General features: G+C 40.4%; 1 protein-coding gene across 1 annotated transcript in view; it reads right to left on the bottom strand.

The window, feature by feature from the left end:
* Positions 1–1,119: 1,119 nt before the first annotated feature.
* The window catches only part of nbas (NBAS subunit of NRZ tethering complex), a 160,108-nt gene continuing 133,665 nt past the window's right edge, over positions 1,120–27,562 (bottom strand). Inside the window, exons 50-53 of the mRNA XM_042389831.1 lie at positions 20,529–20,668; positions 15,551–15,698; positions 14,274–14,408; positions 1,120–2,164 (exon numbers count right to left, since the gene is read on the bottom strand). Coding sequence (XP_042245765.1) covers positions 1,889–2,164; positions 14,274–14,408; positions 15,551–15,698; positions 20,529–20,668 — 699 coding nt within the window. The 3' untranslated portion in view covers positions 1,120–1,888. The remainder of the gene's footprint in view (positions 2,165–14,273; positions 14,409–15,550; positions 15,699–20,528; positions 20,669–27,562) is intronic.

Raw genomic sequence — 27,562 nt, 5'->3', positions numbered from 1 at the left:
GGCGAATGGAGGAAAAAGATAAAGGGATCTTAAACAAAATGTATTAAGCAGAAACGTAACTATGGGAGGAATTAAAAGAAATTTGAGAGGAGGAAGGAAAAGCAGAGTCTTTATAGAAAGCCAATGCAGAAATCATTATGAAGTTTACTCATTAAATTAAGGGATTAAGTACAGAAGGAGAGAGTTAACGAGCAAATAAGGAAACATGATCTGCTTATCTGAGCAGATTTAAACAGGCCTTGAAGCCGCTGGAGCCACAATTCCATAAGGTAGCCATCAAGCACAGCTACAGCTAGTTTTCAACAAGCTGCATCTGGATCATTAATTAAAGCACAATGCAGAAATGAGCGCATCATGTTTAATGTCAGTAACCACAGTGATTATTTCTGTCTCCTCAGTAACTCAATGATTAAAATGTGTAAAATAAAAATATTTCTCGGCTCAGGAGATTCTGTGAGTGGAAAAAGTTTGATTCCCTCCTACTTTTCATTAAAGTGAAGGTTTATTTTGATCGGTTAGGTTTATTTTTTAGTGCACAAAGTGAACAAATCTGGCTTCTCTGGGGAAATGGAGTCAGCAACGCTTTCATTTTGAACACGCAGTCTAAAAATCTCACTTCTAACGCTTTGACAAATGAGATAAATTAGACATTTTAGCTACAGCAGATTCTGAGCATAAGTATAAGCAGGACTTGCGTGCCGACCAGTGAAAAGACTTCACTAAGAGAATAAAATTCTACTTTAAAATGATTATGTAACAAAAAACAAAAAGTACATTTGAGGGCGAGCAAAAATACACACTGGGTGTTTGGGTCAGGGGGCTGTAATTATCTTAGAACAATGTGAAAATGCTGCAATTATAATGCAAATGTTTTGAGTGTATTCATGTTGAGACAGAACTCAAATCTTTTCAAAACCCATTCATTAAAAAGAAAAGTAAAACTCACTGGAATGTTAACAGGGTCAACTTTGAAAAACCGAAAAGTACACCCCAAAGATGGACAAATTTATACTGAGAAGATAAGATAAACATACAAGTTATACAATTAAAAAAAAAAAAAAGAGAGGAATGCAACAAAATTTTTCAAAAACTTATTAAACACTGACTCATTCTCAGGTGATTCGATTTTTCTTTATTTCAGCTTGATAGGTGACACAGAATAAAACATGTATTTTATAAAGCAAAACAAACCGTGATGACAGCACATCACTGTGTGTGCAAACACACAGGTGCAGATTTATTCCTCATTGTCATTAGCTCTACAAGGGGTGTCGGTGCTCGTTGCTCATATACAATATTTGCGCATCCACACACGTGCACACACACACACAGCGTGGGGCAGCTGCAGGGCTAATTTGTTTTGAAGGAATTAATTAGACATTATTAGGGGGAAAACAATGGAGCAGAGGCAGGGTGTTTAACGATGGGACGTCAAAGAGACAAACCTGTCACGGAACAATAGGCTAATATCCACCCACTGCTTCCCGGCTACTGCTCAATTACTTTATCACACAATAGGACACAGTACACACGCAAATAAATGTGAGCAGTCATTGCATTTTGTGATTAGCCCTCGGTCTGAATATTCATTCATGACTGAGAGACAGCAGAGGTTGTGTTTGTATGTACGTATGTAGTCTGATCATGTTTCTAATTGAGCAGATGTTTCAGTATTAAAAGTATCCGCTCTTATACCTTCAAGGCAGACGCTGCAGCTGCTGTTGACGTGTCTGTAGTTGATGAACCGGAGACTCTTCTCTCAACACCTTCCCCCTCTGCTTCCCTAAAGCTGCTTTATCACTGCGGCCCATGGTGGTGGTGGTCCTGACTGCCTCCATGTCGAGCTGTTTCCCCCGCACCTCGTTCTTCTTCCTCCTCCTCCCATCCCTCACAGCCACTTCCTAAGAACGGCCAAGGCAGAGTTGAAGGTGAACTGAGCCTGGTGGGTTCCGCGGTGAGCCAGCAGCAGGGAGCCCGCCTCGGGCCCGTGGCCCTCCGCCAGCAGCTCCGCGGCGGCTTTCTCCACGTCCCAGCCTCCCTCCTGCTGGTGTGACAGCATGTGGGAGCTGAGCAGGGGGTATAGGGATGAGGAGACGCAGCCCACCAGGAGCCCTGCGTCCAGGAGCAACGTCAGGAGCTCGGCATCACAGGAGGAAGCCGTCTCCTGGAGGAAAAAGAGAGGAGAGAGAGATACAGAGAGGGGAGATGTTAAAGTATAAACACACATGTGGTGATGGAGTCTGGAGAAACTAACTTTCCTTTTCAAGTGTGATTGCCTTTTCTACATCTCTATGAACATGTGCCAGGAGTAACAGTCAGAATTCTGGCAAATATGCAACCAGTCACTCTGCCAGGTACCCAGCTATCACTCAGCAGACCTACTCTACTCTAAACACCTCCTGGCAGATAAAACACTGAAAGTAGCTGCTAAATTTGGAAATTTACCAGCCACACTGGCCTGTGGAAACAAGAGGGACTAAAGCTTCCTGCTGCAGCAGCAGTATTTCGAGGCTGTGTGTGATTACAGTGTTACACGCTTGAAGAAGCCTGATGAGGTCAGAGTGTTGGGTCACATCCTGTGTTGACCCTGTAGCTGACCACCATTCCCATGGCTTGTGCCTGCGTACACACACACACACGCTTCAGTTCATGGTCACTTTTGGGGACATTACATAGACATTTCCTGGAGACTTAACCCTAACCCTAACCATAACCTAACCTTAACAACTGACCCAAAAATGAGCTTTTTCCCGATTGGGGACACAGCTTTTGTCACCAGTTGGACAAGCTGTCCCCCATTAACTGCTCCTGAGTCTGAAATTTGTCCCCAAAAGTACACACACACGCACACAAACACAAACACAAACACACAAACCCTTCTTGTCTGTTTCCGCAGTGCTTTGCAGCTTTGAGAAAAACATTCTCAGTTACCAAAACACTTCTGAAGACATGTTCGCACAGCCATAAACAGATCTTTATGTAATATTTTAATCCTATCTTCCACTTCTTTACATCAATGAATTGCATGCAAATTCAAAACAGCTAAATGCCGCTGGGGCTGCAGTGAGTGGTTTACAGGCCACGGAGAAGCAAGGCTGAGTGCTGGGATTGAAAGGCTGTCTCGCTCCCTTTCTCTGTGACTCAGTCTATCTCCTCTGCACTGTCTCACCTGTTTGCTGTCTCTATTATTAAAGTTTGCACTTGCACAACTATACAGGCATACGTGTACGCGCACGCACAGTCAACAGCGAGTTCCTGTCAGGGTATTTCTGGAGCTGGGGCAGATCAATTATAAATGTGGAGCTCATGTCTTCTCTTCTGTAGTGGAGAAGGGAGCAGAGCTGGATGAATTTCGCTCCCTCGCCTCTAAAAATCGCCCATCTCTGTGCCGGCCGCGCTTTATTTTTCTTCCCTTGACTCATCGTTAAAGGTGCAGTGTGTAGGATTTTGTGGCATCTAGCGGCGAGAATGCAGACTGCAACAAACTGAACCCCCCTCCCCCCACCCTTCCAAGCATGTAGGAGAACCTAAGGTGGTCACGAAAAAACGCAAAAGGCACCAGTGTTTAGTTTGTCCATTCTGGGCTACTGTAGAAAAATAGTGGTGCACATATAGAAATAAAGATATAAAGTAGATATAAAGGGCTCATTCTAAGATAATGAAAACATGATTCTTATTTTCAGGTGATTATACACTAATTAAAACATACATATTAATATTATATTCTGTTTCTGCCAAGTCTGCTCCACTAGATAACACTAAATTCTACACACTGCACCTTTAAAAACATGAAAACCTTAATAAGGGATGACTTATGTGATGTGATGATGGATAAAAGTAAACCTGAACGTCTCACATGAGAGTTGAGAGACATTTAACTGTTGCCATTGACACTGACACAGTCCTCTGTTGGAGTTGTTGCTTGTGTTTTACATGTAAAAAAAAAAAAAAAGGTGCTATAATGGGAGCAGATCTGAAAAAGAACAAGTGTTCCAAGATTCATATACACTTTAGAGATATTCTGGCTTTGGATGCATTTATCATTTAAATACGATACAAGCTCATTGTCACATTGGTAGTAGAGGAAAGGGAGATAGTGTAGAGAGTTAATATATAACAGTTATGGAGATACAGTATGTCATGCATGACTAATAATTTAATTTCTCCCTTCCATTGAGAGACAGGACCAGATGAATCATGACAAGCCAGGGGAGGGAGGAGGGCGAGACAGAGAAGACAGGCGGAGAAATTTTTTGAAAGCTGAGACGGGCGGATGAGGAGGTCATCCAGTTATAATGAGAATTAAGGGAAGGAATGACGGAGAGAGGGGAGTGTGGGAAATGTATGACAGAGAAAGACAGAGGGGGAGAGCCGGAGGGGAGAAAAAAGGGCAGACATGCACTGAAAGCATCAGATACATACATTTTTAAGTGCACCAACTGTTTTCCAGTGGCTGAATGAACAGTAGAATCAAGGAGAGGCACTTCAAAACAACTTCAGCTTCCAACTGTTGATTTTGGAGTATCAACAGAGGCCGAGAACAAATATTCTTTATGTGATTTCTGGAGCTGCTGCGAACGCTGACCTATTTTGAAATGCAGTGTCTTAAAAAGATGATTTCAAACTGTGCGGGTAAAGGAGCAAATAATGTACATTTCACGGTTTATATCTCTGTGGTGTCTAAACGTGTGCCAACAAGAACTCAGGGTTTTACAAGATACTTCCTGTGTGTCACAGCTTGGGTCTTATTTTGGAAGTTTTGGCCACCATTGCTAAAGGTTATGATAACACTGTAATCACCAGAGTAATTCCTGAGATCTGTTAACACTGTGACAGTGCAATCATGAAGTCAGAGCAAGCAAGAAACACAAGTGGTTAGATGATGAGACACCGTTTTATTTGGAGGCAAAATCAAGACTGAACGCACGCGTAAATGTCGGTAAAAAAACAAAAATCAATGATTGCACAAGAAGTTCGCACAAGACAGAAGTCAAAGTTTGGGTAAGAGCAGAGCAGATTGTTTTGGTGTTAATTTCAATGTTTGCCTTCAATGTTTGCCTCTCTCAAATTAGTTTAATTAATTTAAGTAATTTTTACTTCCAAATAAAGTGTTTTGGATAATTTGGCTACATTTTTGGCTCATTTACAACCTGTGTGATTGTTATGTGCTCCCCTCTTCTTGTGTTTTTCTCCCTCTCTTCTCTCTCTCTCTCTCTCTCTCTCTCTGTCTCAGGTGCTCCTGATCGGGTGATTGGTGGGTGGCCCTGCCCCCATACTTAAGGAAGGTTGGAGGAGAAGGAGCGCTCTATCCCAGATGAAGCAGCCTTCTTACCGTCTTAGTGTTTTGTTTCTTTTGATTCTTACTTTGTGAAAGAGGCATCCCCAATAAGCTTAATGATTTAAATGATAGTCCCGTATTTAATGCCGTTAAGTTTTTATTTCTTGGTTGGACAGTTAGTTTGGCTGTAAATAGTTTCTTGATCCGTTGTCCGTTGTATGGTTGGCCCAAACTTCCCTATCTTTTTGTTCTGTTTGTCCAGGCCTCCAGACTCCCATAGTTTTGGTTAACTGTAAATAAAATCATTTTGCTTTAAATCTAAAACTCAGGTATGGCGTCCTCTTTATGCGTTGCTGGTCACATGGTTGAGCCACAGCTTTCTTTCCTGTTGTGGCCGCAACAGTGATTATATAGCCACTGGTGGTTCTTTATCTGTTTTTAAGTCATTTTTATGAGAGGATTATGGTAAAAAAGATGACAGGAAGTGAGGGGAGAAAGAGATGAGAAATAGCATGCAACGAAAGACCCAGGTTGGACTTGACCCAGGGTGCTGCTGCTGGTGGTTGGTACCTTAATCCCTAGGCCCTAACCATTTGTTTTTCTTGCTTCACTGAACTTAAAGCAATGTCACCACGCTCCTTGATCTCAGCAATTAACTCTGTGAATATAATCTTAATAACACCAATAGGAATGATGGACAAAACTATGAAAATGAGACCTAAACGTAATAAAGTGTAATTATTCTTTAATGTTTTTACTGTTAAACGTGGCCTTGCGGTGCCCTTAGAGACCCTGAGTGTGATTTCATATGGCTGTTCAAACAAATTTAACTTGATTTGACCTGAAGGCGCGCTAATCACAGAAATCACCTTCAGCAGTGTGTAGCTATAATGAGGGGCTCACACCTACAGCATATGCATGAATCCTAGCGGTACGTCCATAAAGAGACCACTGGTCTGAAAGCTCTACAGTACCAGGTGATGTCCAAAAATAAGAAGCGGAACATATTCATATCACTCTGATTGAAATGTGTCGCAATATTAACCATCAGGCAGGAGAAATGCAGGTGTCAATGCTGTGGATGCACCTGCAGGGCACTGCAGAGGAGATTGGTTAAACTAGTACATCCATTAAGTTTGGGCAACATTGGATGAATGCAGATTTAGAGGACAAGGATTCTGTCTTGTTGTTGTGTGCTGTGATAAATTTAGGGACAGAAAAACACACATATTGTAAGTACTTGCACAGAAACGTTATGTATAAATGTACACAAATTCTATCTTTCCTGCACCGTCTGGTTCATTATGGAAAAGGGAAAACCACACATCTCTTGAACACAGAGCTGGTCAGCCATGCACACTGACACTGACATACACACACACACACACACACACCTCCCAGGCTATTACTGTTTGACGGTGTCAAGAGAGACAGCAGATTTGAGTCTTAGAGTCAGTTGGATTGACAGCTGAGCTGAAAATAGATGTGAAGGAGCAGCAGAGAAATGGAGGGATGGAGGGGAATCTTAAAATCAGAGCAGAGCAGATAACTATGTCCTTTTTACAGCATGAACGGCTCTGTCACATTTTAGGCACTGCTGTTGGACCACTGTTCAAACCTACTGTAACTATGCAATATACGGTAGGAAGCTGGATGTAATGACAGGGTTCAGATGATCATCACCCACGCTCTATGTCTTGAATCAAAAAATCTTCTAACCCTTCTTATGTATTCTTTACTAGAGATGCAGCTGTTCATGAATACTCCTCTGTAGCTGAGAAATATACTGTGGTCACTCTAGTACAATATTTATTAGTTATTACCTATTAATACTGTAAAACTTCAAAGCCTAGTAGAGAAGGGCATAATTTAATATTTTCATCTGGCAGTGGAATCATATCATGAACATATGTGTGTAACATATCATATTATCGTTCTACAAATGAATGATTCCAAGAAAGCTGTAGTCGAGGGGGGGGATTTTGGGAAATATGCTTATTTGATTTCTTGCCAAGAGTTAAGACTGTCCATTAAATATAAGGCTTCAACCAGCAGCCTATTAGCTTAGCATAAAGAGTGGAAGCAGGGGGAAACAGCTAGCCTGGCTCTGTCCAAAAAAAAAAATACCACCTACCAGTACCTTCTAAGGATCACTGATTAACACGTTACATCTTGATTGTTAAATCTGTACAAAAATCAATGTGTAAAAAAACACAAGTTGTAGTTTTACCAGAGCCAGACTAGCTGTTTCCCTCTGCTTCCAGTCTTTATGCTAAGCTAAGCTAATAGGCTGCCGGCTGTAGCTTCAAATTATAAGTAAAAGCATGAAAGTGGTATCCATCTTATTGTATCTTAGAAAGAGAGCAAATAAATGTATTTCTCAAAATATCAAACTATTTCTTTAATTACAGCAAAATTAGATTTTTAAACATATATCAAGAGCTCTTGGTCTTCATAAATAAACTGTGTTTGCCCAATTTAACAGTATATATAATATATACAACTGGTCAAACACAGTTATCACATTGATATTGTAAAATATTTTTATTCATACTGTGAAAATGCTTTCAAATATGCTGCCCAGACATAGTACATTATTTATTCCCTTAAGAAAACTGTCTTTGCACTGGTTTCCAAAATAACGCTCTGATTTCTCCCCTCCCAAAATCAAAGTCAGTGATGGTTGCTGCTCTGACACACAGTCTGCAATGTGTTTCATGTATGGGTTAGGGTTCAGCTGCAGGCCAAGAGCAGTGGAGCTGGTGGGAATTCAGCATCTTGCTCAGGGACACTTGGGAAGTGGAATTTCTGGCTGCAACACCGTTTAAACTCAGCTCCTTCAGGTAAGTACAGTAAGCAAAGTCTACAGCTGAGCATCCCGACTGCTGTACCTCTCACAAACCTGTTTATCTATCCATACCTCCCTCCTCCTGTGATTCTTCCCTCCTCACCCCTCTTTCTTCTCTCTGAGTTTGAGTTTCCCCAAGTGATTTCTCCAGGCCTTGCCTTTACAAACAGTTCAGCTCAAATAGAATCTGATTGAGGAGGGAATACATCCATCATGCCTTCCTTTTCTTCTCAAAGGTCAACAGCTTGGAGAACATGAAAACCTGTCCTGGGGTGTATGTATTTTCGGTGCAAAAGTGCATGTGTGTGTGTGCATGTCAGGTTCAAAGCCTCTCCGAGTCTTCTCTAAAGGTTCAAACAACACCTTGTCTGTCTCCTCAACGAAGCGAAAACAAGACGTATCTTTCTGTCTTGTGTGTGTGTGCTCCCACTCACAGCTGGCGTGGGCTGTGAGTGAATGCACAAACACTCAGCGTGACAAGAGGACTGACACATCAAACTGCAGCCATAAGATGTCCAACCCCCCTCTCGCTATTGTTATTACGTTCTCATTTCTTGCCGTCTCCCCCCTGTGAAAGACAGCCAAGGTTGTCTTTCCTGCTTGTTTTCAGTGGCTGCTAAATGTTGCCTGATTGGTCTGGTCAATTTTTCACACCCTTGTTTTCTATTCTTGCTCTGCACGTCTCTCATTTCCTGCATACGTCTTTCTCCACCCTCTCTCTGTCCCTGAGCTAAACCCGGCTGAGAGCTTAATTGGAATTACCGTACACGTACAATGCCTAATACATAATGCATGGCCAAGCCTTCTTTTATCATTTAAATCATAAAGCTTCTTGGGAATGCCAGACAACACACAACTATCTCCTTTCCTCCTCCTCTCGTCCTTTTCTCTCCTTCCTCGGGCTCTGCTTCCCATCCCTCCATCCTGGCTGTCCCTAGGCTTTGCTGCACGCACACATACACACACACACACACACGCACAAAACACCAAACAGTCCTTGCTTACAGTGCGACATGATTGAAAGTGACAGAAGAAGAGGCTGTGAAGCCAAAAAGTAAAAATAAAAGTGGGCTGTGACGCACATGAGCAAACAAACACACACAAGCAAATCAGGGATCAACACATTGAGTTGCAAGCAAACGCAGCCAGATTAACAGGTCCAATATGGCACAAAAGCTGTAAACAAGCCCAATTAAACAAGCAATTAGACAAATAATCACTCAATAATGCATATACACACACACACACTTCTTGTCTTCAATCTGTCGGGCAAACGGACGAGGTGTATTTTGATTCTTTGGAGTGTTTCTTTGACCTGATTATATACATACACAAGGACGCACACATGCAAAAAAAAAACAGGTGATAAATGACGATGCAGAAAGTAAAAGAAGACGAATGGATGAATCATGAATTAATTTAAATATGAGGGGGGAAGATAAAGAGCCAGATACAAAAAGAAGGTGAAAAGATGCAAGGACTACTATTGCAGCGAACTTTGGTGTGTACTGCGGCATACTGTGTTAGCGCAAACATGCAGCAGTATCTAAATATGCTGTCCGCTGCACTGACAGCTCATTCATATTGGCAGGACAGCTCTTATCAGCCCCTTATGTCTGTCTCCCATTAGTCAGACTGGTGTTAACCCCTTGCTCTCTGCTCCGCTGCGCATCTCCGCAGCTCATTCATCTTCACCAGGAGGAGCAGAGAGGAAAAGAAAGGAGGAAAAGATGGGAGTGTGAAAGTTTCTGCTCCAAATAAAAAATAAATAACTATTTTTCTGCGTCATTCATCGAGAACAATATAACCTCTTCTACATTACCTGCTCTCTGTCTTTGTCTCCCTTTTGAATCATATACGCTGCTCCCACTCCTTCTCTCCTTCCTCCCTCCTTCTGTTCTCCAACACCCACTGTGGCCTCCTCCAACAGAGCTTCGCATACATTAACTTGCCACATCGCAGCCAGGCAAGACGCAGTGAATGTGAAACAAATGAACACATAACTACAGCCAAATAAATTACTTTTTCTCATTTACTTCTTGTGTCAAGTGTTTTTTTTTTGTAACACCATTTTAATTAAAAACTAATCTCCAGAATTAATCTTTTTTTATTTTTATCGTAATCTCAGAGGCATGTCTTCTATGGGAAAAAAAAAAAAGTGTTGATAGTGAGGAAAACAATGAGCGGAGTAATCTTTAACAACAGGTACAGAGCAGAGTGGCAGGGAACACACACCGTGGGGCAGCGCTGGAAGATAAGACCTGCCAGTCAGTCAGAGTGGCGTGTCATTTTTATGTATTTAATCAAGAGCGCTGCGCGTCGCAGGGTTGATAAATTTACGGTGCAATGAGGCCAAAATCAACATCAGGCTGGTTAATGGAGACATGAAAAGCCAGGTGAATTAGGAGTGACATTTAGGAACATCTCACATGGTTTTCAATGACAAATTAATTTTGTCTTGTATGATGGAGTGAAACAAAGTGTGACAAAACCTCAGTGAAACAATTAAAGTAACTGACAAGTAACTTTTGCAGTCGAGCTTCTTCAGTACACTCGCTGAATTCCTGATCAACCGAGTTGAACTAAAATCAATTATTCCTGATCCTTCTGTGATGAGATCTACTGATCCTCTAATGGATAGCTGCTGACAGGTTCAGGCTATTTGTAGATCTGATAAAAGGGCCTCAGAGTGTTGTGCTCTTGTATCAGGTTGAATTTAGTCATGATGGTGAACAACGTGTGATGTGGAGAAGTGATCTATTAAAGTGTGTTAAAGTGTCGGTTCACCTGCCCCCCCCCCACCCACACACACACACACACACACACACACACACACTCACACACAAACACAAAACCCAACCATCATCTTGCAGTTCTTATTCTTTTGTGCATACAAATGCCTATACAACACCATTAATTAATAAAAGCCAGAACCAGGGTGCAGCATCTACATTTTCAAACAATACTATTACTTAAGAAAGTCCAAAAATAGAAAAACAATTTGATATTTTGTAAATAATTTAAAAATGCCTTTAAAAAACCTTTAAGATTTAACAGCAACATGTTTTTCCAGCAGCAATTTACTGGTTACTTTGGATAATTCACATACAGTAAATCTTCTCATTTTCATTGGAATTACTTGGTGCTGAAGAAAATGTCCCTGTGAAAACAGTTGACAGGAGGCCTTTGAATTATCCAGAGTAACTGGAACACTGTGTCTAAAAAGACAAGTTGCTGTTGAATTTATTAAAGGATATGGCTGGCGATGGTCTATATTTTCTTATTGTCAATAAATCTCATGTGCAGAGCCAAACTGAAGTCTGATATATCTTAATATAGACCTCTGCGTCAATCTGCCAATGTGCCACACCGTTGCACTGGGTGACATGTTCCTTCGTTATGAAGATTATGGTCGCATTAATTAGTTTAAATACAGCTCCAAAGACTAATAATAACAACTAATAACAGCAATCAAGTTTTCAGTCTCTCAGTCTCAGTCTGTAAGGTAAATGTCACTGCGCATGCGAAGGAACGCGATTCCGTTTACAGAGCTTCGCTAGCTTGTTGCGCTACATATCACATATCACCTCTTGACTATGTACTACATTGTGTGTTGTTGTTTCTCAAAGAACTTCAATACAAAGTCAAGAGATTGTGATATGTAGCGCAACAAGCTAACAAAGCACTGAAAACGGATTCACGTACCTGCACATGCCCAGTCACATTGACCTTACACGGAACTTCTCAACGGAGACTCAAAACGTTAGTCTTTAGAGCCGTTTCTGAACAAACTAACATGACCGTAATCTTCAAGGTGAAGAAACGTGTCACCAACTACAACGGTGTGGTTCACTGACATGTTTTTAAGATCTATGACACAAGGGAATCGGATACAGACACACAATACTTCTACATAGGATCAGTTTATTGTTGGTTCGGATCTGCACATGAGATTTGTTGACAATCAGAACAATATAGAAAATCACCAGCCAAATCCTTTTGTATTGAGGTGGAAGCTCAAATCTCAGAGACGGATATCTCAAAACCTTAACATATTAAATCAAAACTCTCTGAATATATTTGTCTGTTATCCTTCACCTGGCCCAACACAACTATCTTTCTGCAAAATGTTAGTTGTGTTTTTCAATAATTTGTCTGAGGAGACCCTTTAATGTACTCTAAGATAGTCAGCGACACTACTTGAAAAGACATTAATAGCAAAACAAGCACTAGGTAAAAACACACGCTAATTCACAAGGACAGAGAGACACACACGCACACACACGAGAAATAGAAGAGATGCACACAGACAAATACACTCACATCCACACAACACCACAGTGAGCAGCAAGCCAACACATTATCAGATGTATTAGATGTAAGACGATTTCTCTCTGTCTCGGTTGATGTTATCTTCAGATGAACACTGTTCTGTGCTGCTCCGAACATGCCCCTGTTCACTCAGCTCTTAGGCGGCGGAGGCGAGATTATTTCTCAAAAGCAATGTGACACACTGCCTGTCTTACTCCATTCATATACCCTCTCTAACTCTGCCTGATTTATCTTTTCTGTCTTTAATCTACCGTACAGCACCATCCCCTCTTCAGTCAGACTGTGTACCCTGCTCTGTCCTCTCTGTCTCTTTCTAACTTTACATTTTAATACATTTACTCATCCTATTTCTCTTCCTCAACACCCATTCCTCCTCTTCCCACATCTAAATCACATTATCTTTCCTCTTTCCCCCCTTTAACACCGCAGCCTCCTTGGTCGCGCTCTCTTTTCTCTGTGGAATAGAAGCGGTGTGTTGTTCAGGTGAACTGATCTAGGAGCTTGAGCGTTTCATTTAATAGGGGCTCTGTCACTTAATAGTGAAGCTTTCTTTTATCTGATCCAAGAACAAAAAGAGGGTCTACAGGGTCTGAGAGGCCTACTTTGTGACAACTGCTTATCTGATCAGGAAACAGTGGAGTGCGGCCCACACGGTCTTGAACGATTACTCTGTTATCTGATGCAAGCTTCCAAAATCTAGAGGGCACTTATAGCAAGTGGATGAATGTTATTTGGTTATATTAATGTTAAAATCTTTTGGAGAACTTAATTCTTATCTTACAAAAGTCAAGAGGTTTACTTTAATTTTTCTTTATCTTTTATTTTTTCACTTTTCTGAGAATAGATCAGAACATCTTCATCAGTCTTTTTTCTTGCCTGTATTTTTTTGCATTCCACCTTTCTACCTCTTTCTCACACTTTATATGCAGCACATGGAGTACCTGAGGCTAGATCATTGTTATCTCATTGCTTTTAGTACACAAACAAAAGAGACAACCATGCTGGATCTGAACTACAGACTGTATAGGCATTAAAGGAAAGGTTTCACATTATGGGAAATATGCTTAATTACTTTCTTGAGTTTTTTGTGGTGGTCACAGTGATGACTCCAGGTAGTTACTGCACCCAGCCAAGAAATAGTCAGGCATGTTACCCTTTGTAAAACCACAGTGTAGTTTTTACACTCTGGGTTATGTACAGATTAAATAAACAAGATATAATATGTTAATTAGTGAGCTTTAGAGGCGCTGGCAGGCAAATGTTGTTAACCTTGGACAGAGCTGTTTCCCCCTGTATCCAGTCTTTATGCTAAGCTAAGCTAAACTAACTGACTGCTGCTGTAGGTTCATATTTATCATATAGACATGAGAGAGGGATCAATCTTCTCTCCTCTTTAGTGTGTTTTTAGTTACCTTGGATCTTTTTTAAACTTGCTGTGTAAAGTTGCTTTGATCATCTTGAAAAACATTCTATAAATAAAATGTAATATTATTATTATTATTCATCCAACTCCTGGCATATTTCCCAAAATACTGAACTGTTCCTTTAAGGGTTTTGAACTGTTGGTCAGACAAAACTAGCAATTTGAAGATGTCACCTTGGGCTCTGGACATTTTCCACAATTTCTTCCACATTTTATAGAAGAATTAACCAACGATTAAAAACAAAACAAAAAAAACCCCAATCAAACTGATGGTGAAATTAATCATTAGTTGCTGTACAACAACGTCTGAATTCAAAGTGTGGCTCATGCAGTGGAGTCCACATGGTCTGCATTTGAATATGGACGATGCAGACAATTACAGTGACACTTACTGCGGTCATGCTGTTGATCTGATCCAGAGTCAGCTGCAGTAGTTGCTCATCACCGCTCTCGGCCATCAGTTTGAGTGCGGGCTGCTGGTGGCTCGGCTGGTCTTGGAGCAGCAGAGTGGCTATGTGTCTGATACACTGGAGGGGAGGAGAGAGACAGGGCATAGGGGGGGGAGTGGATTGATGTGTGGATAAATGAATGAAAAAAGGAGGGGAGCGATAAAAGCAAAAATGGGATGAAAATAGGGAAAGGTAATCAGAAGACAGAGTAGAAAAAAAAAAGGAAGGGAGAACAAAAGGAGTGAGCAGGAGACAGAGGGAAGAGAGTGGGCGAGGAACAGTGAAGGTTAATCGATGTGCATATACTGTACAGACACGCATGCACATAATACTTTTAAAAAGGTCTACACACAAACACACACACACACACACAGCAGACACACAGTCCTGTTACAGTCCTATCCAGTAATATATGGATATCACAATGCAATCTGACTCCCCCATGCTCTGGCGGTTTCATTCCAGCAGATTCAAATTAAAGCTGTTCAGAACAGAGTAAAAGACCTCCTTCTCCACCTCCCACCCCCTTCCTACACTAATATTAGACAGCCAGGCAGACACTAGCCTATTCACACTGAATAGCATTAGCGCTAAACTAATATCACAGTCAGCTGGCGCTAGACATACAGAATGGCATTAGGCTTACCACTTCCATGGTGCTCAGCAGGGCATGAATAGCATTAGAGTCCGTCAGATATCAAAGAATGCCTATAGTACATTGCAAAAAGCACTGAGCTGATGCTAACACGTTGCTGTGGGTTACATGCTTAATAGCTTTAGGCTTCTGTATTAAGATACAGAGTAAAACGGTGGCACTGCAGTGAGGGTATGTTGAATGCAAACAAGCTTAGCTCCGTATTTTTGATAATGGTGATAGCAAATGAATTATAAAGGTGTTGAGGGCAGATTTCTTTTACTTCGACCCAAACTATTCCACTCTCACTGTATTACATGAAACTACAACATTATTTTCCAGTATTCACTTCCTTTTCAGAGATTCAGCCAGTCATCGTAAGAGTGATAACACAGGTGAAATTACTTTGGAAAAAGCAAGCTTCTCTTGACCCCAGAATCTCAGTCAACTGAATCTGATATTTTCTTCAGCTCAAAATTAATATATTTTCAGACTTTTGGATTAATTTGATCTATTTCTCAGATTACTGTGAGGAAAAGAAGACACAAGCATTCATAGACTGTGCAAGGAAGTGTTAGCTGTTTACCTGTGCAGGGAGCTTGTGTTTGGTGTTATAGAGGGATCGCACCATAGTGACAACTTGCTCACCCAGGTCTAGTTTGACCTCTGATCCCTGGCAGTGGCTGAGAAGGGCTGAGGTCAGCAACACCCAGGGGTTACGCTCCGATTCTGCCCTGGAGACAGAAAGCGAGACAGAGCTATGAATGTGAATTACATGTCTTTTGCTGAGCTTCTATGCCTTCTGAGGTGAAAATACAGTAGAGAGAACATACACTGGTAAATACATAAGTACATAAATATACATCTGCCATTACTGGTGAGTGTGTTTTGGACAACAACAGTTGGCAAGAACTAACAGTAAAGGCTTGTTGCATGCCAAAAACAATCTTGCAGCATGAAAAATTACTGTAATGTTATTCATCCATTCCTCTGCAATCCTATTCAGAGATTCAGTGTGTCACCAGATGGTAATCCTGTTAGACAATGACCGGGTTACAGCAGCTGTGCGTAGTGTATGGTAGTACACCATATTGCATCAAAATGTACATTACGAATAATATAAATACAACAGCCACAGAAGAATAACAGCAACGGCATCCCTTCAAATTGCAGGCTGTCACGAGAGCAGACACAAATATCAAGAGGTCTGCAGATGAGCTAAAGAATTCTGACGTTGACATGTGAGTGATGAAGAAAGATGTTTGACCACAATACTCCAGCAGTTAATGTTAAACACCTACATGCTGGATTTGCTCCTTCAGCTACCAACAGTGAAAAGCATCACTTTGTTTACAAGCTCCTTCATGGGCTCTTCCAGACATTTGCTAATGCCTCTGGAGGAACCGATTAGCTACCACCAAGGCCAGCAAATACAAGTGATGCAAAGGCAATACGACCTTCAAGGATTTTTATTAATAAATATCAGCCGTGATGAAAAAAAGATGGAAACCAAAGAACGACTCATTATCTGTTAAGTGGATCTTGGTTGACAGATGTATCCCGTTGAAATGATTAATTTTCATTAGCATAGGAAGCAGTCGGTGCTATATTACACCATGCCTTACTGCTGGCTAACACTTACGTTAGTGGTTATGGAGATGCCTTCCACAAGTGTGATTGAAAATGCATAGCCAAGGTCTCATTATATTTGCGTAAAGCCACATGAGCGGAATCAAACCACGTTTTGAGCTGTTGTGAAGCTGTAAATATTCATACTATGTTGTATGGAGGAAAATTCTTAACCCTGCCACTCATCAATCATTTGCAGGCAGGCGAGCACAAGTGTAAAGAGGGGGACATGTTTCCTGCGGTTAGAAAATAGGCGCCGACACACTAGCACTGCTGGAAGTTACAGTACATATGTGATTAACATGACAAGCAGTACGCATTAAATATTGAACGGACAGAGAACGAAAAGGAGGAGATTGCGGATGAGAGGAGGAAAGACAACAACTGATGTGAATCTGTGCTTTGTTTCACTCCGGTGTTTTAACACGACAACGGGCAGATGCTAACATGCTGATAAATCGTTGGTTATGTGATGAGAAATAGAAAAAGTGGCTGAAACCCGATGGCTGCTGCTGAAGTGTGTCTTATTTAAGCATAAGTAAGATCCTACTGTATGCATCTATGCACATCTGCAATAAAAATGTGTGTGAGTGAGAGAAAGAGAGGATATAAAGGAAGAGGTGAAGAAAAAAAACACAGCAGGGAGAACAGTGGGGCTCCTTTGTGCGTCTGTCAGAAGAAAAAGCAGCTCTTCATTCAGCTACCAGGGTGTCTTGTCCTGGCAAGCTGATTCACCTTCGGATGATATGGCTACGGGAGCAAACGGGAGTCCACCTGAGCTGCTGGCACACCGCTGCTTCCTGTGTTTTACCAGGGGGGGACTGGGAGGCACTGCGACTTATGAGTGTCTGCGCGCTCGCCAAATCTGTCAAAGGGTGCAGCGTGAGTCACAGCCAGCCTCCATTCGTGCTTTGAATCATGACTCAGTTTATGCGGACAGACTAACGGATAAGCTTTTGAGATGCAACACTCAATATAGCTCCAAAAAAAACAGCCTCTTGTGGTCTTACTGAAACAAATCTTCTCACTGCAGACACATATATACAGTAAACACAGTGCCATCTAAACCAGGATTAAATGCTGAGTCAGACTGATGGTTAAGGTTAACCATGTGTCCCCCGCAGTAAAAGATAAAACCTCCAAGATTTAACAGAACATCTCAAATGAGGCTTTTGAAAGTTAAATTATTCTGAGTTTTGTGTCCCGAATTATGAGTGCTGGATGAAACAGCCGTCGCATATAAAATGCAGAGTGAACACAGATCAGACCTAAATTTCAGGCTTCTATGCTGCTCAAAGAGCTACATTACAGCGTGTTTAATGTATGTATGCATGTTGCAGCAAATTACCTTGAGGAGAGACAAGAAAGGACAAAATCCATAATCAAAAGCTGAGTTTGTACTCAGCATTATGTTTGCATTTAAATCCGAAATACAGCAGCTCAGTCTGCAGTTAAAAGAAATGATTATAGCTGACTGTCCCAGCAGCGGTGCTTTAACTGCAGCTGTTACACTCACAAAGTCAGCGGACTGTCAGTGAAATCCGGGGGTGAACTTGAAGCAGCTGTGTTGTCCAAAACTAATCCCATTTCTCCTGCTGCTTCTCTGCCGAATAGCACCCTGCCAGAAAAGACACTGACTTCACACAGGACCAGTGACAACTCTGCTGCCCATAACAAACATGCTGATAAGTAATAACTACTTTTCACACTTGCTTCTGATGCTTTTCATTCATTAACTTGAAATACCGCAACTCTGCACACATGTCTAAAACTAATGCAGTATAATACAAGAGCCCTGCAAGTTATAATGAAAGTTAAAATGTTCTGTTCAGTTTGTTGAAACTGTTTTAGAGAGATGTTGATTCAACTTCACGGTCATTTTGAGGCTCAGTATATCTAGTATAATGCAATACAAACCAAACAGCACCACATTGTGGGTGCTGCTGCTCTGTTAGACTGCATTAGTTTTAGCTTGGTGTACCTAATAAACTGGCGAACCTTCGTACTAAGCAATCACATTATTGCTTTTTTGAGCCTATCTTGGTATTTCTCGCTGTATCCCCCTGTTTTCCACACTTCAGGATACTGTATATTTAAATCTTGATTTCATGAGTACATCAACTTGTTACTTTCTCTTATGCTGCATCAGACTAGACAATATGAGCCCGAAAATGGCTGAACACTTTGCAATTTGTAGTGGAAAAACAACAGATTTTTCGTACCTCACAAGTCACTGACAGAATTACAACCATGTCAGAATGTTTTTTCCTTCTCTCGCCCGATTTGACATAGTCTACGACAGTGACGCAGGTTGTTGACATTCCTGATCCTAGAAGTCTGTCTCTAACCTCTCCTGCCCAGTCATCATGATCCATGACCGTAATCCCCTAATCTGATCATTTGGAAGGACAAAGTATGGTGAAGTCTGCTTGCAGCATTATGTTTACTTCAGATTAAAGGCGCAAGTATCCAATCAGGCAGGTTGGTTGACCTTTAAACTGATTAATGAACATATGTAAGTCTTGTTAATGATCAAACCTAACAAGTCATCAGAGTCTATAAAGCTGAATCACCTATAAATAGCTGTGTGTGAGTTTTGAACAACTACCAGAGAAGAACTCCACTTTAAATTGCCGATCGAAACTGTTTGAAACGCAGTCTGCTTTGATTGAGCTGGAAAGATAAACCCCCGATAGCAGTACCCTGTATTGTCTCAGCGGTCCTCAGAGCACCACTCACTTTTAATCGAGAACAACGGAGTAGGAGAAGAGCAATCACGTCATTAGGCACTTATCGATAATACAGCCAACGCTTGCTGAGGCTCATAAGACACCAGCTGGTGCAAGAAGCCCAGAGCCTAAAGCTTTGTGAAGACGCCTGCTTTCATTTCCAACTCTAAAAGTCTACGAGCAGTACATGCCCCTGAGTGATTAGAGCCACAGTTCTCCGTTCCAACTCTTAGAGAATTGAGAAAACACTGAGCAGAAGTTTCCCATTAAAATATCAATGACTTCAAGTATCACAGATTTTGTTAAAAAACAAACTACAGTATAAATTCAGTTGAATTTTCTATGTGACTGTGGTTGACTGTTACACAGGAAAACATGTTTTCCAGCACTTAGTTTAAGCCTGGAAAAGCGGCTGCTATAACCCAGACTAATGAAATAGTCTTCATTTTATATGTTAACTTTAAGACTGACATTCAGACAAGATGCTGAGAGGGCAAACACATCGAGAGAAGAGAGAAAATTAAGTGAGGTGGAAAGGACAGAAAGAAAGGAGGTTGCAGTGAGTCGGCTCTTACACTGTCGATGTACTGTACTGTGCACAGACTGTAATAACAGAATAATTGCATTTCTATCCTGTAAAAATCTGACTGTAAAATACAGTGTATGTTCTGTTACATTTTTTGTGTGATTTCTAAATTCTGTGCTATAATTGTGTGTGTTTGACATGGTTACTAATGAGCTGAACAACTGAAGTAATAACTGTACTACAAGTGCTCAAATGAATAGACATTGTGGGAAATATGCTGACTTGCTTTCTTGCTGAGTTAGATGAGAGGATTAACACCGCTTTCATATCTGTCCATTAAATATAAGGCTACAGCTAGCAGCTGGTTAGCTTAGCTTAGCAAAAAGCCTGGAAACAGGGGGATGCAGCTAGAATACATCAGTAACACTGAGTTTTTGGACAGATTAGACAGGATATAATGTAGCTCTTTCCCTCTCTTTTGAGTCTTTGTGCTAGGCTAACCAGCTGCTGGCTCCAGCTTCATGTTTACCATACAGACATGAGAGTGGTATCTATCCTCTCATCTAACTCTCAGCAAGAATGCAAATAAACATATTCCCCAAAATGTTGAACTATTGCTTTACCCTCTAAAGAATCAAAGAATAATAGAACAACATTTTTTTGAAAGACATGTGTCTTACACTTCCTCTTTCATCATGGGTGGCCACGCTTGTAGGAGTAGCATGAGCAGCTGAAAGTCCTCCCACTTCTGAGCAGCTTCCAGCAGCTCCAGGAAGAGGGTGCATCTTTTCTCCTCATTCTCCACATCTTCTATCTGGACCTGGTTGGGAAAACGTGATGGAGGGAGGGAGGGGAAGGGTGGGAAGAAAGCAGCGAGGTGAGAAAAGAAATCAGTTTTGTAGAAATATATTCTAGATATTCCCAGGTCACTGAGCATAACGTAGAAATTAGTTGAAAGAGTGTTCAGGTTTGAGTAACTGTCTGTTTCTTTCAAATTCTGCTATGAATCGCGGTGATCTTGGCCACGTCCACTAGACACCATCCAACACAAAAAAAAATTAGAAACAAGGGAGCAGCTTTCACTAACTTCAAATGAAGCATGCTCCCGATTGTGATGGCAAAACTTGACAACCTAATGACCGCATTAGAGTCTGTGGGCAAGGTGCTCCTTCCAAAACAAGACCCAAATGAACTGCACCATCACGAACACTTAATCTGGACTATCACAGCCCTTGAAACTTCAAACAAGGCGATGAAAAGACGGGGCAAAGTGTCACGGGTAATGGCATATTTCACTGTTAGTCTAAAATATGTCACCTGTGGCTAAACTTATTCTACATCATTATGTGAGTGAGAGAAAAGGATTGAGGGAGGGTTAATGTGGAAAAAATGAGAGGGGGAGGAGGTGGGGGTGGAGGGAAAGTAATTAATTTTCTTCTCAAAGGTTGGTTTCTAGTGTGATTTAACAGTTCAGAGAGCGGCTGATTTCTGAGGGGAAAACTACAACCTGCCAAAGCATGGCTGCGGCAAAGACAGGCCCCTGTCAAACACATACACACGCATACACACACACACAAACATGCACACAAAGCATTCATTACTATCAGCAGACTCATAAAACATAGTTTCAGCCTGAGTGGTGTGCTCAAATTTATATGACGTGATATTTATGTAATGCCTGTTGATATTTTATCAGTATATAGGTCTATACACACTCGAATTCAAACATTTTAATCTGTAAATAAACCCTGTAAATACCCACCTCTTCTTTAAACCTCTATTTTTATTCATTGGATAATTTGAAATTATGAGTTTTAAATATTATAAATTGGTCAACATCTAGCTCTGAAGTATTCATGCTTCAGCTGCCAAATGAAGCTGTCCCACAACCAAATTTAATGAAATATGTTTTGAGGCAGTAATGGAGAAAATATTTTAGTTAAGTGTAGCAATCTGGGTGGTATACCCTACTATACTGTGTTTCTTTTTAGATTTTCAGATACTAATATACATGATGCAATATTGCCTTCAAAACGATAATTACATTTTTTGTTGTGTTGAACAGCAGAAGGCAGTGCACAAATGAGTGTATGAATGCAAATATTCTCTGAAGTGGAGCTTATGTGGCCCCACTGCATGTTTATCTACAAAACTGTGGTATATCCCTAGTTTACAAAGCTTTTTAACAAAACATATTCCCAAGACACATTTATTAAGAAGCAGGTGAGTTGTTTTATGTTGTGTAGATTACCGTATGAGTGAAAATGAATAAAGCACAACTACTGATGGCACACAAATATGCTTTAAGAGGCTACCTTGTGACAGCTTGAAAGCTGATGAGTCAGAAATTATAAAAGGCACGTATTTCTGTGATTTAAATCAGCTACAAACAGTCCATTGGCCATAGATTCAGCTGACAGCCAATGTATTGCATTGTATCTTTCCATGTAATGGTCTTTGAATGGCCCCATCAAAGATTGTCAGAATTATTTGTTTGTAAAATATTGAAAGAGTGACTGATATTCAAGATTATGTTTCAAAGAGTGGAAGAATATGCAAAGACCCTCGCTTAAGAATCGGATGGACAGAGCAGTAAAAAAAGATCAGAATCCACAAGCCTGTTTTATATACCTTTTTCTGTTCAGTATTGTTTGCCTTTATTTGATGGTCAAGGCTTAATGTGATGAAATTATTCACAAAGAGACACAATTAATCCACTTGGTCCTATAATTGTATTGCAATTGACCAACACTTAGTGCGATGGATGGCTGTTAATTGAGCAGCACTCAGTTTAGCTGATGTCCTTTATAAAGTATCTGATCCTCATTCAGGTTCTGAGACATTTGTGGACTAATGTATAAGTAAAAGCGCACACTAAATAACTGCCAGCACGTCAGATCCATGCCTGTAGGCTTATGATGGGGGAGGGGGCAATAAATGAACAAAGCTGAGGCTCAGGACCTTCTGGAAATCAAGGTCATTTAGGAAACAGAAATGGAATCTTAACTACCTGTAAAAAGCCCTCACTGCAATTTAAAGCTCTCAAATCCATCACTGAATGTAAACTGCAACCTAAAGTCTGTTTATCATTGTTATTGCCTGACTGTGTTATGAATACTGAGTACTGAACACTTTCACGTGATTGAAGCATTTTATAAAGTTTTATGGCCACATTTAGTCATTATGTTTGAAAATTCAAGGGTATATAAGACCTTAGGATTCCCCAGTAACATTCTGATTTTATGTTCTCCCAACAAAACATTACAAACTGCAAAGACACACATCCATTTATGGCCTCTTTGCATACAAAGATGTGCACACACTCATCAAAACTCACATACAGTAGACCGTAAATTAAATGACTGCCAATTACTATGTGGCTGTGAGGCTGTTATTTTCTTAACAAGGAAGGGTGGTAATTAATTATGTCTAGTGATTAAAATCAACATTTCCTCTGTGGTGTTGTACAAAGAAGAGAGAGCAGGAGGGCAGGATGGTTGAAGGAGGGACGAGACTGTCAGCCAATACCATAACACTTAGCAGAGAAGTGCTGACAAATTAGATCGGACACTCAGTCAATCTGCCAATGTAAATATACATCCACACTGTACAGTATGCATCTACCTTTCCACCTCTCTGTCTATTTATATCCCTTTCTCAACACTTTTTTTGCATTTTCATCAAAAATATGTGCTTCTCTTTTCCAGCCATCCCGCTTTCAAAAACTTTCAGTTTCAACCCTTGTCTTTCCTCCCCATCTGTCAATCCAAAGTTCAGTAAACTAGACAGTTGGCTAAATACTGATGGCACAGTGTATTTGTGAACTAAGACTTTTTTATTTGCAGTTTTTCTTTTTATGGCCCATCATCACTCATCCAACTACATCCTCCAAAACATCATTACCCAATCATAGCTTAGCAATTATAACAAAGCAGGGCAGGCTTCACATGCTGAAGTGGTGTGCATGGGGCTGTAATAAGTACGTTCGCTTTAGTGAGTGCAAAGTATTTTGGCTAAGCATCCAAACGGGGTTACATTAGAATGAAATACGAGTCTAATCTAATCTAAAATACTCACAATACTAGGATTAACTAGCTTGACAATGCAATACAAGAGCAATACTTTTTCTTTATTTTATTTTCTTGTCTTTTACATGCATCATCAATTGATGAGGATGCTGATATTTTGCATAGGATATCATGTATTTAGCCATCAGTCGGAAATTTCAGACCTCTTTTACAAGAGTCAGCTGGAAAGACCAAAAACTTGATTTTAATCAACTTGTGGAGCTAACATTAGGTTAATTACCTAGCTATATACAGTTAATGTAATGTGCCAACAACAGTTGTCATTTAGTCAACAAAACTGCACAAGTGCCACGAGAGATCGCAACGTAACTAAGCGCGGGGAGGGCTTAGCAAATGGCCAGTTAGCCTATTTAGCGAATAAAATTAGCCATTTTATTATTTACATTTCTTGGACTACTTGATTCAACACTTATGAACAAATTATTAATTTATTATTATTATTATTATTATTGTTGATATGCAACCAAAAAAACACACCAAAGAAGGTATTAAGATGTATATAAAGAAACAGAAAAGAAAGAAAGAAAAGCGGGAGAGGTAAAAGTGAAAAACAGGCAGACACACACATATATATACTGTCAACTCAACGATTAATGTAAACCAGTTGCAACCACTGACACTAAAGGGTCAGCAAACAATATGATATCCTATAAAAACAATGCAATGTGACAGAGAGCAGCGCATGCACATGAAAGCAAGCACACAAACAAAAAGCTGCCAGCTCTCACTGCCTGTAATTTCAAGCTTCAAAACCATTTTTTTTTCCTGCTGGCACAGGAAACAGCGCTGTTAAATTATGCCGACCACATGCTACATGCTCGCCCACTGTGACTGGAAGTAGAAAAGCTTTTAGCAAAATGATACAGGGACACGGTAAGTGAGAAGAAAGCATGAAAATGAAGTAAGCAGACAGGGGGAGGCTGAAGTAAATGAAACATGACAACTAGTAGTAACCAGCAGCTGCATTATTGCTCTTTGACAACCTTTTACCTTTCTATACCAGAATAAGTGGGAAAACTCAGTGGACGGATGGGCTTATGTTTAAAATGATATTGTAAAATTGGTGCTGCATTTTCTCAACTGATGTGATTTCCTCATAAAAAAATGGTGAACTTTATAAGATTGAACCCCATATTGCTTTTTAAAGCACAGTGCCCTCTTTAAGCAGAACTGACAAAGGCCTGATCGCTTTGTAGAAATGTGCTTTACTTTACCTCCGATGACCTTTATTGATTAAATTCCTTCCTTCACCCTAAACTAGAAGGACTTACTAAAATGTCATCACCTCTAAAGCATGGCTACGCAGTAGGAGAGCACAGTAGAGATTGACCGATAGCGGATTTTTAATGGCCGATATAGTAACGATTGTTTGGGGCAGGAAAAAGCCGAAAACCGATTTAAAACGGTGATGTGTGTCCCCGCATGAACGGTGGAGGCTGCACAGCCATCAGCCGCTATGGGAGCAAAATTTCACCAAATCCGCTAGTTTGTAAAACGTCCTATCAGCGCCGATTAATCGGTCAAACCGATTAATTGGTCAACCTCTAGAACACAGTCATATTTCTGTAGAACTAACAGTAATTACAGAGTGTGCTGTAGTTCGCCCAAAAAAGCTTGTGTAGTCAGACGGGGTATCTCTCCACTGATTAAAAACTGCAATGCAGTCTAACCCTGCTATCAGCATATGATAATAAAACAGGGAAAAAAGAGAAGTGTGTGAGTGTGTGTGTGTGTGTGTGAGAGAGAGAGACAGAGAGAGATGGGAGCTGCTTTAGGGCAAATTGAAAACTGTCAGAATGCACGTGGGGGAAAACATGCACAGTTCACAAAAGGATAAAAATGGAGATGAAGACTGCAGACACGTCCAGATGATGTGTTTTCCTTACATATAGTGAAACTATGTGTGTGTGTGTATGAGTATATAAGAGAGAGGCTTTACAGATGAAAGAAGAGTCATCCGTTCCTCCTGAGAGTTACTGGCATGAGACTTCTTTCACTCTCATTTAGAAGACAAACAGACACGCACACACACACACATACCAAAACATAATAGGGGACCATGCAAACAGGCGCGCAGGTGTGCACACACAATCAAAAACAATCAGCTGAATGCCACTGAAACAGAGCTTCAATGAACTCCTGTGAATTAATTTCCTCCATATGTTGCCGTCTTTCCTAAAGGAATAAACTCTCACTAAATAAATATTCTAACATCAAAGCACTCTACTGTAGTCCTTCAAATTTGAACTGCTTTCAACAAACAGGTGACACTTGAAGGTAATACTGTAGATAATTTTAGACACAAACAGGGTGAATAAGAATGCCGCTATACACTAAATTTTCACAAGAAAACATCAAGGGTGGGCATCCAGTGATTTGAGCACCTAACCAGGCTTTGAGGTATTTATATTTGCAGACAATAAGCATGTTTGATAAAAACAGCCAAGAGCTAGCATGTTCATGGTTAGTATTTCTATGTATTCATTAAGTACCTTGATGTTAGGGTTGGGCAATAGAAGCAATATAATATATACAAATAATATACATTGATCTCAATTAAGAAAAAGAAAATATTGAAATGAGAAAAATTAGAAGCTTTGACAGTGTATGCTGATTGGCAATGCAAAACAGCCAATTGCACCACAGAAATAAAGCTATTTCTAAGAAATCCAATGGAAATCCTTAAAGAAGGTAGAACCCACTTCCTAAAAAAATGCAAAGGATAGTTTGATGAGTTAGAATGTGAAAACAGCTTACTAGTAACAAACTCTGCACATACATCATTCTGTGCATGCTGTTTTTATTGAAAAAGACATTATGTTGATATGAATGGCTGACAATAAAGCATTGAAGCCGTTTGTCATAATGTCACCTTTATCAATGGTGTCACATCACTTTGGATTTACCAGATAGCTATGTCAAGTGTCAGCCTAAAAACAGTACTCAAAAAATCTAAAAAAAAAAAGAAAAGAAAAGAAAAAGAAACTAAAAAAAGAAAAGGAAAAAAATCAGACGAAGAAGAAGAACTGAATTAGAGATTTCCTCTTCATCTTAAGGCCTACTGTACCTCACCGGCTACAGTGTAAGTTAAGAATGCAGCATGAATGTTCAAGGTCAAGCTCCTGCAGAACTGCATTGGGTACTTATCTCACTGGTGAAGGGTGTTGCTTGATAATTGTTATATTTTGTCAACACGAATGTGGTACTTTCACCTTATTTCTTTAAAAACACAGAAAGCACCATCACTTATTGGTAAATGAGCACTGTCCGTGGTGCTGAAAGGCTCCTCTGGCTCTAAAATGCTTGGTGAATGATGGTGATGGTGAAGTGCCAAAATGTTTATTAAAGGACCAATCTGTAATTGTATCCATATATATTCACATATAAAATTGAATAGTATAAAATAATATATATTTTGTGTGTTTATCAGCTGTCCTTTATATTTTTTGTCAAGCACTGATTTATTCTGTACCCTGAGGAAGTGTAGCATTGCACAATCAAGATATTAAATGAGAAAACTGGGATCAAAGTGTCAGTCAGTATGTGCAAATTGGGGGCCTGCTTGAAAAATTTCACCCCACTTGTAATGAGAATCCTCCTCCAGCACTGATTAGAGGGACGTGATT

The sequence above is a fragment of the Thunnus maccoyii genome, chromosome 17 (genome assembly GCF_910596095.1).
Source record: "Thunnus maccoyii chromosome 17, fThuMac1.1, whole genome shotgun sequence".
Taxonomy (NCBI): Eukaryota; Metazoa; Chordata; class Actinopteri; order Scombriformes; family Scombridae; genus Thunnus; species Thunnus maccoyii.
The sequence above is the reverse complement of the archived record's forward strand: the minus strand, read 5'-3'. Positions and strand labels throughout refer to the sequence as shown.